The 15,895-nt window shown below is 34.2% G+C and overlaps 1 protein-coding gene across 4 annotated transcripts in view; it reads left to right on the top strand.

Annotated features, from left to right (window-relative positions):
- Window positions 1-15,895, top strand: part of SDCCAG8 (SHH signaling and ciliogenesis regulator SDCCAG8) — a 118,691-nt gene that overhangs the window by 15,068 nt on the left and 87,728 nt on the right. For all 4 annotated transcript variants that reach the window (XM_072856482.1, XM_072856484.1, XM_072856481.1 and 1 more), the window contains 7 exons: window positions 3,672-3,785; window positions 4,199-4,324; window positions 4,642-4,782; window positions 6,153-6,217; window positions 8,395-8,583; window positions 10,576-10,714; window positions 13,946-14,098. In XM_072856482.1, coding sequence (XP_072712583.1) covers window positions 3,672-3,785; window positions 4,199-4,324; window positions 4,642-4,782; window positions 6,153-6,217; window positions 8,395-8,583; window positions 10,576-10,714; window positions 13,946-14,098 — 927 coding nt within the window. The remainder of the gene's footprint in view (window positions 1-3,671; window positions 3,786-4,198; window positions 4,325-4,641; window positions 4,783-6,152; window positions 6,218-8,394; window positions 8,584-10,575; window positions 10,715-13,945; window positions 14,099-15,895) is intronic.

Below are 15,895 nucleotides of genomic sequence, written 5' to 3' on the forward strand. Positions count from 1 at the left end.
AGTATAAAAGTGCACACACACCAAAAAACCCCCAAACCCTTATAAAATACAAGCTTGTCTGGTGGTTTGCTGGACACTGCAGAAATGCTTCTTGTATAAGAAGAATCAGATTCCCCAAAGGTCAAGGAAAGCAAACTTAGATTATAAGTAACCTTAACCTTTTGCTTTGAATTATGCTGAAATACCTGATGACTACTGAATGGTAGCTGACTGCATGTGTCTATAGCTAAACATAATATTTCACAGAAAGTGTACTGTTTAGTGAACTTTACAACATTTCACATGTATAAATAACATTGTCTTAACAAAATTCCCTTCTTTTGCCCATTAATAAAAGTTGCAATAGACATCAAATGAGTATGTCTCTTCTTTGATTACACCCAGATGGTTGGGCAGAGATTTTCCTTTTGCTCTCTACCTCATCACCTGAGGTCAAGGCCCAGCAAGATTGCTTCATACAACAACTGCAGTTCTACAAGCTGGGTCTTGGCTAACCTAACTGCACTCAGCCTGGGTTCCTGACACTGTTGTTATAGGTGGAGTTCCTGTGACTGGTTCCCATTGTTTCTTGCCATTTTACAGGGCAGCAGATTTAAGACTGCCAGCACGAGTGTCGCTAATTCTGGGGCTTAGAGGTTTGAAATTTGAGGCATTCGGGAAAAGTAGAAGGTGGGCCAAATTATTTGGGATATTGGCAAAACTATTTGTCACCGTGTAGAATGCTGGCCTCTAAAGCTGCCAAGCATTTATATTTTATAAAACCTTGTCTTTATACGGTAAACTTTTCAGTATTAAGAATGCAAATGTGAACAGCATTTCTGAGATTCAGGCGTAAATGTTTGGTAATTCATACTGATCAGATGTGTCTTTCAGTTCTGACTTTAATATTTGGCCTACTTTAAGTATATGCCTCCCCTGACCTCTGTTCTTTCACCCTATAACACGTTATATTATCAGAATATTAAAGAAAAATTCCCAAATTATTTTATTATTACTTGATAACAATTGTGTAGTAAAAAAGGTAAAAAGAAATAAATCACAAATTATCTACCAGGCTTTTGCCCCATGAAAGGACAGGTAGAGGCTTCTAAATAAAGAAATGTCCCAGTGACAGTGCTGTGAGTTAATAAGTTGTCTTAAGAAGTCCTCTGTTCTTTTTCTATTGGGAAAATATACTAGGTATTCTTTTTCTTTTAGTGAAACCATTCTTTAGCACTCTTGTATACATTACACCAATGTTTCGCAAGTTTCTCAGGTTAAACGTTAGCACTGTTTTTCAGTGACAAATAATTTGAATACAAATGGAGTTTTTAATATTTTCAAACACTGCTGTGGTGTAACCTTTTCAGGGAGGCAGCTGGAGGTCTCAGCTGCAAGGTGTCTATTACACTTTCAGAAAAGAGGGACGGATGAATAGGAGCCAGAGGAACAGAATGACGAGTTACAGATATTATCAGTGCTATGTTATATATACTTTAACAAGCGTGATTCATTTTTTAAAACTTTATGAAGTAGTTGAGTTTAACAGACTTTAAAGCAAGGTGAATTTTCAGTCAATAGAACACGGAACTTTCATGCACTGAGCCAGGTGAAATACATTGCAAATTTGGAGTGCCTTCTCTAAATGTTTTTCTAGATGGTTCTGGAAAACCCTCCATTTGTCTCCGCAATCATAGTTCCAGATTTCTCAGGAGTCCCCCCTTTAATATAGCCAATACTTATATCGGGTATAATTTGACAGGAAGGCTTTTATTGCTAGAAACCTGCCCCTCACCCTGGTTAGTGGATTTTATCTTTATCTTTAAAGGTTGGACAGGGAATCTCAATACCTTGTTGGCAGAACATGTAGATAAGATAACTAGTAGATGTAATAGCTAGCCATTAGTAGCTTTGTTTGGATTTTTTTGAATGGTGAATGTTTCAAAAATAGTATTTAAAAACAAAGATGTAGATTTCTGAATCTTTTAGCAGATTCAGGAGATGTAGGAGTCCAACTGTTCAGTTAGTTCCTGAAAATGAGTTCTACGATCTTTAAGTATATTTGAGAAGCATATTATAGAATATTTTTGCACAGAAAGGTGTGTTTACTGACCCAAGATCACAGATATTAGAATTGTATCAGGTTCAAAACTAACTAGGCTTTGGCATAATGATACTTGTTTTCATCCAGAATAGTGAACTAATGCTAGAAATGTACCTGTTGTTCCTCTGAGAGGACCCCATTAACAACTCTGTATGAATTTTGTATCCTTACTGGAAAAGAATGCAAGAAAGGGAGATTTACCCTATTACAAATGTGAGTAACACTGTTCAGTAAATTGGTGAAAAATGCAGACATCTTTTGTATAAGAGGATATATGTTCTACTTAGAAATATGTCCCAGTTTGACTGTCTTAATTTTAATTATTAAAAAAAAGCCAACCCAAACCCTTTTGGCTTGCATTGATATACTTTCTTTTAGCGTCAGGAATTAAAATAGTTCATATATGTCAACTAGCATTAGACTGTACTTAGTTCTTTCAATGGATGAAATTTGCAATAGTGAAATATCAAACCAGGGTAGTAAAACAATATTGAAATACATAAAGAGGACGAGTGAGGATCTGATAGTAGCTGATTTTTTTAAATTTGAAAGTAGAGACTCCATTAAATATTTTTGTGGTTGTTCAAAGGCAGTTTCATTGCAGACTAACATATTTATGCTTAATACTGTTACTCCATTAAAATTATTTTAAAGTATGTTATACTTCATTAGAAGTAAATACATTGTTATACTATAAAAATAGTTTTTATATCAACTCTAAATCCTTTTTATTAGACTGACAAGGACTGTTACTTGTTAATAGGATCAAAGAGAGGCTGTAGTTTTCAGGAAACTATTTCATTAATGATTTTAAGGGCGTTTTAATAATATTTATTTACATTCTTAATCTGTACTGTATTCCTTGGAGTAAATGTAAAGTTATAGTTATTGTGTTTTTTCACATTTTGTAAAAAGTTTAATCCCTGTTTAAATCTTGCTGAGCAAGGCAGAGGTGTTTATCTTGAATGGGCAAGGATTCCCTTCGTTACCTTCTTTAACTAGTTATTTGTGAGGCTATCAAAAATTCTACCTATTTATAGGGTCATCAGAAAAGTTTTTTAGAATTTTCTTTTAAAATACCAATAATCAATTTATTTGATAAATGTAATATCTGTTACACATTTTCCTGTGTTTCTATGGAGGTATTAAAATTGCAGACATAGTTGTGTTTCTGTAGCAATTGTTAATGAACGTTTAGAGGAATAGCCTTTGATGCATATCCACAACTCATTAAAATTCAAGGGATTTTTATATTCATTTCACATAAAAGAAAATACCCCCTTACGTTTTGTCTAAAATGGATGATACACTTAAATAGCGGTATGAATTTCATTTACAAATTGATTCGTGGATATGATTTAATCCTGCTTTATAGATGTGGTTGATCAAGCAGCTGTACATTTTGACAGAAGTGACATACTCACTTTTTCTATTGAAGATTTTAAGTTCTTACTGTTTCTCCCTTCCTCATGATCTAGTACTTGTATGCTTAATGAAAAGTCACCATAGTATTATGTGTGCAAGCAACATCTTATTGCAATAAATGGAAAACCATAAAATAACACATACTATTCTTTACTTCCTTCAGAAACCCCCAGAAGCTGCAACTGGAGACTTACCAGCCCTTTCTGATCTCGTTCCTATAATCAATGATCAGTCACAATACATTAACCATTTAGAAGCAGAAGTGAAGTTTTGCAAGGTATTAAACAACATATTTCACCTACTAAACCCCTGGTCCCCTAAATATGAAGAAATGCTTTAAAAACAGCTTACAGTTAGTCTTGAAATTGATTGTTGTAATGACCAAAACTGAGCCAAAGGCAGTTCAGTAGATAGTGAGCCTTGCCATACGTCTTAGTGCCTGTGTAGTGTTTAAGAGTCTTCAAAGACATTTTTGCTTCATATCACAAATACAAATAAGCAACTTTTTTTAAGAAGTATTTTTGTAGCTTGAATTGCCATATAACGAAACCTGTCTTTTGAGTATTTTTATTCTCTCTAAAATGGTTAAAATAGTTGAGAATGTTAATCTAGACTTTTGATCTCAAGATGTACTTAAATGTTGATAGCCATCTCAAGGAGCCTTTTACATGCATTTCCTGTATCCTATAGGAGGAATTGTCTGGGATGAAAGATCAAGTACAAGTAGTTGTACTTGAAAATGAAGAGCTCCATCAGAAACTGAAATTTTTAACTGCAGAACATTTGTTGAGAGAACAAACTCTTCTAGATGCCTCAGTAAGTTTTTATTTTTCTGTTGTTGTTTTAATCAGTGTTCAGGGACCTGATCCTTTTTAAGGAAGGCTATATAAATGATTAGCTGCAAACTGAATTTTAGTCAAAATTTAATGAGAGCTTGTAAACATGGATTTCTGTGGATAACATCATTATCATAGGTTGCCAACCTGGATAACTTGTTTATTGGTTCTTATATTCTACTGTAATGAAAATTATAAGATTCAATATATATATAATTAATATAATTATATAATTAATATTTGTTTAAAAAACCAGCCTACATAATTAAAACTGAAGCATTAATATTTTTATTTTAGGCAAATACTCAGAACTCCTGTCCTGTAGGTGGTAATGACTATAGCATGCGTCAGCCTGTCACCTCATCACCAGCACATAACAAAGATCAGGCTTTTGTTACAGCAGCTGTTGGAGAAATAGAAAAATGGCATGCAGAACTGGTTGGTATTAACTTTCTTTGCAGAGTCATACCTTTGCAAAACCTTTTGGTGCTTTGTTGTTCCTGCAGTTATGATGATTAATTTTGTAACAGACATACAGGAAGCGTTTTGGTTGACTGAACCTTAATCCGAGGTCAAATTTTATTCTCTTGAACCTCATCTTCTCATTATTCCCTAATTAATATTATTATCCAGTTAGACATGATGGCAGGTTGTATCTGCAGATGTTGACTTCCCAGAAATAAGTCTTGTTTTAAGAGTGTCCTGTCAGTGATGGCTCCGCTGTACTTTGGAGATTCTTAGCAGTAACACAACACACAAGCAGGTGGGAACTAGCTGGTGTAATTTAGGCAGCCCTCCAGGCAAGCTCTTTTGCAATGAGTCTTTCCACTCCTGGAGAAGTGCAGGCTCAGTAAGGTACAAAAGTCACTTTGTGCAGTCTGTTTTGCCTAAGCTGAATTACACATTTTGTGCTTTTAGAGATACAGGGGAGCCCTAGTGATTCAGAGATGATGCTGTCTCTATCCTGTATTTTTAGTTTGGGAAGATATTCTTGGTTTTTTTTTCTCTAAATTAATGGGGTAGCATTGCTATCTTTTGGGGAAAACATGGTTAACTGAAAGTTTTTATGGTTTTTGTCCATGTGTATATGTGTGCTGTGGAGTTTAAAGGGTACTTTAATTCTTCAAGATAATTATATCTATTTATTTTTCCCAGTAATATATATTTTTGTTGGTTTTGTGCCTCATCTAGAGCTGAAAACCTCTTCAGTGATCCCTAATGCCTGCAGTTGTTTGAAAGCTAGTTTTTACAGTAATTGCACTTTTTCTTCATCTGCCATATTTAAAGCAAGAGAATCATATTGATTGTGACTTCTTTCTAAGTGTCAGTGAGCTAAATTTCTGGTGTTTTCTCTGGTTTGTTATCACCATTGTATTTAACATTGGTGATTTATGTACCTAGTTCTTCACCAGGTAATAAGAGTAACTCACTGTATTATAAATAAATAGCTTGTCTACTTGAAGTTCTTCAGAATTCCTCTTTTATTTCTGCTGAGTTGTGGGAGAGTAAGAGCAAACTTGAGAGAAGATCATCAATTTATGTAAATCATTGTAGAGGGCTGGAATTGGAGCTGAAGCAATTTACCATATGAGGATCTGGCAAGATGTATAGAAATAAGAAAATGGGAGGGTGGTTCATTTTGTAGACTTTCACAAGTGTGAAATATTTAGATTTCTCTGACACTAGTGTTTCAACAAGTTTGTATCTTCAGGGGAAAAGAATGAATGTGGCTAATGTCTAGATTTATTTGTAAAGACAATATTATGAAGAAAGCAAAAGACACTTCTTTTCTCCCATCTTTTCTAAAGGAGAAACTAAAACTTCTTTATCAAGAAAAAGTCAATATCCTTGATGCTCAAATACTATCTCTAAGGTAAAGTGAAATGTTTATTTTTTTCTTAAAATTATTGTTAATAAATTAACACTTCATAACAACATGAACCACTCTTAATTTGAATTTAAGTAAGAGAATGTCTGAATATCTGAATGTTGTGTTTTCTGATAGTGTCCCTGAACGCTGGTTTTACATGAAGTTTTCTGAAATATAAATGTAGCAAAATTGAATGTACTGCTATTGTATAGCAACATTAGCAATATATAAATTTTATAAATTCAATTGAATTCTTGTATTTATAGAAATTAAAACTTGATATAAAATGTCTTTATCCTTTTTCTTTATAGAAACATCATGTCTGTTAAGGTAGACCAATCAAAGAAGAAAAGAGAAATTAAAATTTTAACTTGCGTGAGCTCTGCCATAATTAGTTTTCTTCTACTAATAGTTCATATTGCAAGTTTTAGAAATCTTAAGCATCAAACTAGTGTAGGCCACATAATGATTTTGGAGCAGGAAAACATGGTTTTGAAGCATGCAGGCAGGGTTTCCAGTCATGTAACATGTATATCTTTAAACACAAAAATATTTGAAAATAAGTCCTCATGTACTCCTCAAAATATCAAAGGTTTGAATAGGTAGCAAACTATGGAAAAAGAGAGGTAAATGCAACCACTTTACAATTTGGTGTTCTGGAGTAAACTTCCCCCTGTACACCTGCATTCATGGTACTACTGCTGAATCTGTTTAATTATGTTTTTCCCTAAATAAACTGTGGTTTCATATATCTGAAAATTCTAGTCCTTTGTGTGTGTGTAAAAAGAGTTACTGATAGGGAGTCAATTTTAAATATGCCCTCTGCAGTGGCAAAATCTTAAACATGCAAAGCCAATTGTGCTAGTGAAAGTAAAGGAGGATTTTAAATTTCAGCTGCGAAATATTTTTTTTTTCCCCCCCACTTGGCTTAAGGTGTTATACGTACTCGGAAATAAATATTGGAGGCTAAAATAGTCCAAAAATTTCCACAAGTACATTATTCAGCCTCTTGATTTCTCCCAAGGGGCACGATCTTTCAAACTGTAAGTTCTGCAAAGCACTTGAGCATTTGCTAAATTTTAATTAAAGTGAGAAATTGTATCACTTCCAGTGGGACTATCCTTGTTTTTAACTTTAAACATGAATTTATGTAGGACTTGCTGATTTCTGTCCAAGATTTCCGAACAATAGGTCTGTTGTACCTTGACTGTCTAAGGATATATGCAGAGCAAATTCTGTTCAGGTTATAGTGGATTATATTTAATGGACTAGCTACTAAAATTGGAAAAAGTGCACAGAAGATTTCCCAGATGGAAATAAGCTTGCGTGCAGTGTATATATCATGTGCACAGTAAATCCAATGCAACCAGAATGTGTCAGACTTACTATGTGTATGCTGCCCAGATGGCCTGCATAACAAACCAAAAGCTTTGGATTCATTGCACAATTTGTCAAATTGATCTATATGTGCACAGTGTGCGTTTGTCTGGAACTTCCTGATGTCAGCATTCCTACTGCTTGCACTCTCCCTGGCCTGACAGATGCTTGGAAATTCTGGAGAAAATTCTTCAGAGCACCTGGTAAAAATTTCAGAGACAAGTAAAAAACTTACCCTGTTCTTCTGGAGATGTGGTTGACCTCAAGTTTGTGTGTATCACTAGATCAGAGCAAATGTGCTGAATATATCTGGATTTTGTCTGGGGAGCATATGGGACTTTTACTTTATATTGTAACTATACAGTTAACTTGAGAGTAGAGAATAAATGTGAAGTTAATTATATTATTAACAAGAACAACAGAAAAAAATGTTAGGGTATTGAAATATTTATACAGCTGATAGTGTTTCTTGCTAATGAATCCTTTACTCTGTTCACACAATATGTTAGCCTACAAGTTTTATCTAATAATTTTCTGTGTAACTTCACTCCTTTCTGATACCACAGAGGGAAGGAACAAATTAATATAATTTTTGTTTTGTCTGTTAATATTTTTGATTGCGCAATTCAACTATTATTCTCTGTTAAAGTCTTCCTTAAGCTGATGAAATGCGTAAAATAATGTTCATTACAGGGATTCTTACAGTTCTTTTTAGGTTGCATCTGTAATTATGTATTGCATATAAATATAACTTGTAGAAATGTTTAATTGCTCAAATAATATTTTTTATTTCTTCTTTCTAGAAAAGACCTTTCAGAATCTCAGAAGACATGCAAAGATTTGGAAGGAAGGCTAAAACACCAGAGGTCACTCCTTTCAGCCACAAATTCTAATTGGGTTGGTGGTCTGTGTCTGAAATGTGCGCAACACGAGGCAGTTCTTGCACAGACTCATTCTAACGTTCACATGCAGACCATCGAGAGGGTAACAAAGTAGGTTTGGGGGGTATTTACTGTCTCACTGAAAGTACACTTCAATGATTTGAAATCCATGGTAGTTTTGCTACTTATTTCAACTGGGAAAGAATGTTAGTCGTTATCTTGTAATTATGATACCTTGGGCTGTCCACATAATCAGACTGTTCATAGTCCATTTCCCGCACTTTTTGTACAAACCCTTCACCCTGTCAGAACAAATATTATGGAGGTCCATATATTGTGATTGATTATTTCCTACAAAGGTTCTTTATCTTTCTGTAGTTGGAAGTTTTTCTGGCTCCACTTTATTCTCCTTACATTTGAGGAACTTTTAGGATATGTCAGCAGTGTAATCCTTTTTTTTTCCCCTTGAATTTGCTTTGTAGGTCAGATGTTTGGGACAGAATGCGTTGCTCCCCCCTAACTACAATAAGTCAGGGAAAAAAGTTCCTTTGGATAAAAATAAATGAAATTATTTGCTGCAGCCTTTTTTTAATTGTAGCTTTTATTTAAGTGGTTTAAAAAAACCAGCTACACAGGCTGAATATAATACATATAATTCAGAAATCTCAACAGCATTAAAATTTTTTTCTTAAGAAATTCTGCTAGTCAACCATCTTCAAAAATCTCTCCCTTTCTACTTGCTAGTAATAGAGATAGGATACTGCAGCCTCCTCAAAGTTTGTTAAACAGACATTTATTTATTGTCAGATATCTGAAGCTTCTTAGGATTTCTGATGTTTTAGAATGAGCCTGCTGGAGATGAGGTAGTGGGTCAATTAGAAGCAAGAAGACTGAAGGGACATAGTGCATTTAGTCTGTCAAATGGATATTATCTTGACTCATTAGATGGCTGTTGCTAGGATTTATGTATTTTTCTATTGTCAAGTCCAAGAATTTTCTGGGCAAGCTCTCTGTTGCTGAAAAGTCATGTTTCAAAATCTACTTTTGTAAGAAAAGTAATTATTTGTCACAGACACTGGAGAACATGAACAAACATGAAAATCAGTACATTCTTGTCATCTTGTATTATAGTGCAGTTTGAAATAAAAGGTTTGAGCTGACCTATTTATCTTTCTTAAACCATTATTTCAGTTTGAGATTTAACAAAATCTGAAAGCTACGTCTTCCTGTGATGCAACTTATTAAAAACAAAGATATTTCAGTAGGGATTTTCAAAGTGACTTTGTCCAAGTCTTGTTGAAATGAAATTTCAAAATATGACTGTTAGTTCTCTGGCAAATTCAAGTGTATCACCATTCCATGCAACATGAAGGAAAAAAAAAACCAAATCCAAACACAACAGTTTTGAGCCAGAACTTCTACTTGCACCTAAAACACAGACAATTATACTCTTAATTTAAAAGCTTTCAACATATCAAAATAATGAAAAGGTGAAGTTAAGTATTCGAGTTTTACTGTCTGTGCTTCACCGTTTGGTATAGATCTCAGTTTCTTAGTTAACAAAAGTTCAGAGGAGATGCAGAATCCAGAAGTCTTATTGTTTAGTTTAGTTCCAGTTTGCAGCAAAGGGCTATTGATTTTCATTTGATATACTTAGTGATCTGAATTACTTGTTGAACCTAACCCTTCCTTTTATTTCCTATTTTACATTTAATGACAGTGTCATTTCATATTGCTTTGATGTGTTTTTTTCAGACTTGCCTTTTTTTTTTTTTGCATGAATCCTCATTTTGTAATACCAACAGAATGTTGCTCAGCTTCAGTATATTTATGACCTGAGCTCTGCTGTCATTACCAGCAGTTTCACTAATGGTTCATATTTCTGAAGTGAAGGACTAGTCAGCAAGCATATGATCTTTTTTAATATCTGCCAAGCTAGCAGTATGCTGTCTTTTACTCTTAACCCATGCTGAGTTTAGTCTTGCTTCACTTTACCACCCTTATATCTTGTATCTGTTAACATGTTCTATTTGATATACCTGTAGGGCTTTTTTCTCTTGAGAAAAGATGCAGAAGAAATACGTGGTTTTTCTTTATATGCAGAGAAAGAGATGACTTGATGGATGCACTTGTTTCACTGAGACGAAACATGAAAGAGATGCAACAAAGAGAATCTAATGCTTGTGAGCAAGTTAAACAAGCTGTGCAAATGGCAGAAGAGGCCGATTTAGAGAAAACAAAGGTAAATTAATCAAGAAATGGGAGCTATTCAGTATTCAGATCTACTGCAAATGTTAATTAGTTTTCATGCTAATGAGAGAATACATGCATAAGACCTTTATCGCATGTTGATATGATGTAGTAGATTTAAAAAGATTGCGCTGTGTGACTTTCTGAGCAGTAACATGAACTCTATATTTGAGATCTTAAATTCTCATCAAGGTTGTAGGGTGTGTTGCATTCTTAGGCCATCATTTAAATTCTGACATAGTTTCACAGCTGGGTGATAGAAATTGAATGGTAGAATTTTCAGTGGCATTTATGACATGTAGGGGGATAATTCTCGTATGACGTTTCTGAGCTACTCTGGAAAGAATACTTAAAATGCTTACAAACAACTCTTTTGCCTCAGATGAGTGCAGTGCAAGAACTGATTAGCTAACAGAACTCTTGGAAGATGAGAAGTCCTGTCTGATGCTACCTATAGGAAGCTTTTGGTGCTATGTAAATAATAATGATAAAACCAATTTTGATCTAATGCTTGTGTTAGCCCTAGTTACTGTATACAATCAACAGATAGTGACCTAAATTATTTCCTTGATATTTAGTGACATCTGCTGTATTATTAGTGAATTACTATGGAATTGCGAGAGGTTTTTTTTTTTTAAATGAAATGCAGTTGTTTTTAATAGTGGACAAGATTGATATAATTTTTCTATTGATCAAATTGGTATTGTTCATCCAATGCTGTAAGAGAGTGTATGTGTATGTAGGGTCTTTATAAACAGTGGGGGAAAAAATAGTGAGAGTTGGAAATCCTATGTACTTGTTAAATTTAACTTCAGGGTATTACAGCTCCTTGTTTTTTACTGAACAAAGACAAAAAGAATCCTTCTGAGCCCACTGTTCACCTGTCACATCCTGTGCCTGAGGGGTTAAATTTTTAAATTGCTTATTTGTTTACTTTTTGGGGGGTGGGTTCTACAGTTGTCTGATAGAAATGTTATTCACTTACTGCTATTTAAAACTGCACAAAACACTTTTCCTCCTCTATGCAATAGTGATCTGATCTTCTTTTTTCATTTGGTGTTGGAAATCTTTATTTTAATATTTAAAAAGAAAATCCCTATAAAGTCTTATTCAGTGTAGCTCATATTAGAAATGTGGCCTAACAATAAAACTTAGTAAGACTAATTAGTAGAACCTTTAATAAAGCGGGTCTTCGTACCTATACTATTTCTGCCACATAAAGAAAGCAGCTCCGTAGGGTCTCTACTGGCCACCCTCCTCACTGAAATGAGGAAATGTGAAGTGCTATCTGTTTGTATGCAAGACTCAATAGTAGTCTGTTTTTCTATGCTCAAAAATTGTTGTAATATGAAGGAACAGGAAGAAATCTTTTACTTATGCTGCATTAATTTAGCATTTTTACATGTACTGGTATTTCTTTTGGTAAGTACAAACCATACTTTATTTTCCCAGTCCTATTCTACTCTAAAGGTGAAGTGCTGTTTTTCTTTGTAATTATCATGGAATCCAATAGAACAGTCCACATAAGAAAAGTGAGGAGTTAGCATTTGCAAGCCCAATGTGTTATAATTGCAATTTCATCACTCTGTTGACAGAAAGTCTAAACTCAGGTGCTTATCATTTAAAACCATCATTCTTTCTTGTCTTTCGGTTGTGTCTGTAGTTTGTGGCCTCCTGCCTTTTACATAGAACAAGGAGGAGATCTGGTAAGGCTAAACTTCCAGAGTTGAAGCAAATCCAAGAATATATTTTCAACATAAATGTCATAGAAGAATAATTGTTTGAACTGCTCCTTATGTAGTCAAAAGAGTGAAGCTAACGAAATACACATTTCTTCTTGCAACTTATTTCTTCTAGGGTTGCATTGTTTTACATGTCTATCAAACTACACAGTCTTAGGCAGACAATTGTTTGCTGATGCTGATGATAAATTCTTTCAGAAAAGGATTCAAGGCAACAACAGAGAGATTCCCTCACCCAGATAGACTTGTGATAGGAAAGAAACCCTGAGGAGGGTCCCGCAGAATTGACATAAACTAATGGAGACTGTTAGAGCATTCTCTAAAAACTATGATTTAATTTGCTTCTCTCATGAACAGCCCAACACCAAAGAAATTGCATATAGGGGATTGGCTTTCAGTAGAACAAAAATAACCATTTAAAAAAAAAAAAAAAACCAAACCAAACCAAAACAAACCAAAAAAACGTTTTGAAAATAAAGGGTAATAAGGTAGGATTCCTAAAAGGAGGTTTTTTTAGCTTCCTTGAAATAGGATATGCTGAATGTCAGTGAAATGATGAAAATAAATCTAGTTTACTCATGTCCTAGTAAGCTGCCTTTAGGGTGCTTTGAATACTTTGATTTACTCTTAATGAAGTAGTGTATTTGTGATTTCAGCTGACGTAACAGTCAACTCCTATCCCTTTGGCAGGGATACATCAGCATAAATTGATAGATTTTTTTTTTTTTCCCCACCAGCTTTTTTAGAAGATAGTGTCTACTGTGCTTCTTGCATATGAACTTATATTTCTTCTATTTTGATAGAAAACACATCTATAACCTGTGTTTTAGCAGTTCAAATTAACCAGGACATTTATGAGTTTTCAGTAGAATTTACCTTCTTTATTTGACAAACCTGAAACAAAGAAAAATTTGAAAAAATAAAAAAAATAATTGTTTCTTTGTATCTTTACTTCCAGGTTTCTTCTTAGCCTTCTGCAGTCAGTAATTTGCGTCAGGGGGAGAACAAGTGGAAGCGCATACATTATTTGTTTATTTATTTTTCCTTCAGCTATACAGTTAGGCAGTAACCACAATGTTTGCAAGGAATCAAATATCGGAGGCTGATTCTAGTGATGTACCTTCAGGAATTTTAAATGCAAGGCAAATAATCATCTTAGTTTTAGAAGAACAGCTACTTATTTGGAAAGTATACTATGAAAAATGCTTCCATCTTTGCCATGACTTCTAAAAGCTTTTAGATTTATAAATTACAGTAGAGCATGTATATACATACAAATATATACATCTGTTTTCAATTTGTTAGTCCTATTCTAGAAGTTAACACAGTAAGGTATGTATAAACATAATAATAATAATAATGCAAAAAAACCAAAAGATGTCCTTTGTAATAGCAAATTGGTTTCTCTGAAGGCATTAGATAAATACCATGTTTGTTTAAAATTTTAGGTTTCTTCCACTTAAAAAAATATTTTTTTCTAGGCTCTAGTCCAGTGTGAGCAGCTGAAAAGTGAGATGGAACGGCAGAAGAATCGTCTTGAAAGGGAGTTAGCTGCCCAGCTAAATAAAAGGACTGATGAAAAAGAAGCACTGCGGGAGGAAATGAAGAAGGAAAGGGAGAACTTGGCAGCAATGGTATGGGTTGGGTTTTTTCCTATTTGTGTATTACAATGAGCGTATAGTCCTCTTTAAACTTCCTGTTTGCTTGTCTTTCATTTTGTTTGTTTTGGATTTGAGAGGTCAGTAAATCGCTTCCACCATTGCTTTAAAGCAGTGGTAGGTGACTTAAAGTGATCCTTTGAGTCTGAATAACTGAGTTTTATGCCATCACACTAGAGACATACTAAGTTGTTGATGTTAGGCACTTTATTTTAGTTTGCATAGTATTTTCTAATGCGCTTTCTCAAAGTAGGAAAGGGTTAAGCAATATGTGATGCAAGGTTTGTACCTAGCTTCTTATAAAGATTATTCAGGTTGCCAAGTCAAGCATTCTGAAGTCAGCACAGGTCAAAATTAGGGTTCTTTGCTACTTTGAGCTTACATATACATATATAATAATGTTACAGTGTCACATATATATTAAAGTTACATTATCGTAATTGCATTCTAATACGGTATTTTTCATAGTGATCTTATCATATGCTTAATGTGTCCACCTGCAGAAGTGTGTTGGATCTCTTTTCCCACTTTCGCTGATGTTTATAAACTCTTTGAGACAGAATCTGTCTCATCATTTATACTGTGACCATTACAACAGAGCCCTGATAACCTTGTTTTACAGTTACAGATGCTAGTGTAATTTGAGTATAAAACATAAGGGTTTTCTGCCCAGTGGAGTCTACAGAGAAAACCTCATGCTAACAGCAGTAAACCTGTGAGACATGACAGAGGAGGCACTTCTAAGGTGATTGTAGAAAGAAATGGGAAGAAGAGTAATGCTCCATCCATTAGTGATTTTCATGCTTGTTTGATTTGCAACCTCTTAAACTATTTTCTGGTGGAGGTTTGGGAACAATATAGTGAATTTCTCTTCTGATTGTAGGCTTGTTCCATATTTTTGGGCTTCTTTTAGAAATAAGACATATAGTTTATAGAATCTGGAGAGTGCAGACTGAACAGGATAAACTGTTCAGTGTTTAAAAAAGAGGAGGTTCTTTAGTAGTGTTGTTGCTTGTGAAATGGCTGGAAAGCTACTAGCATAGACAGGGAACCACAGTGATATGGTTGTATTTCTGGCATTATGAGATGGTAGAATAATGTTCTGAAGCTGCTACAGGAAGTCAAAGCCTTTGACTCCAGTTCCAGATATTAAAACAGGAATTAAGTACAGTGATAGGGATTAAGTGATATTTAAGAAAGTGAACTGTTATAAGTGATCATCAGAAATCTGTTGCCAGGGCAAACTGAAATAAAAAAAATAACCTTACACTGGAGACAATGAAACATTATTAAGGAACTCCTAGTTTGAGTCTTTGCTATCTATTGGAAGTTATTCTGGTTATGCATTTAGTTGTTTAGTTACAGATTTGCTTTAGAGCAGAGTAGGCACTCCAAAGTACAGCCTATTAGACAAGCATTTCATACCTTTTGTTAGAAGAATAATTCACTCCTTAGTGTCACCACATCACTTAGTATTTCGTCACCCACAGAGATGTGTTTTACTGGAACTGATTCCCTCTTTGAGTAGTTGTAGTCCTTTTTTTAAATCCTACATACACATTAAACAACATATAGTGACAATATGATGATGTCATGCTTAGTAATTAAAGATGTGGGATGACTTTGTAGAAAACTATGGTCTATATGCATGATTTACATCCACATATGATTAACTACTTTTATGTTTCAGGAAAATGAAATGGTAGAAATGGTATACTGTGCATCAGGTCAAGCACCAATGAATATTTTATCGCTTACTTATGAAGTGATTTG

The sequence above is a fragment of the Ciconia boyciana genome, chromosome 3 (assembly GCF_034638445.1).
Source record: "Ciconia boyciana chromosome 3, ASM3463844v1, whole genome shotgun sequence".
In the NCBI taxonomy this organism is placed as follows: Eukaryota; Metazoa; Chordata; class Aves; order Ciconiiformes; family Ciconiidae; genus Ciconia; species Ciconia boyciana.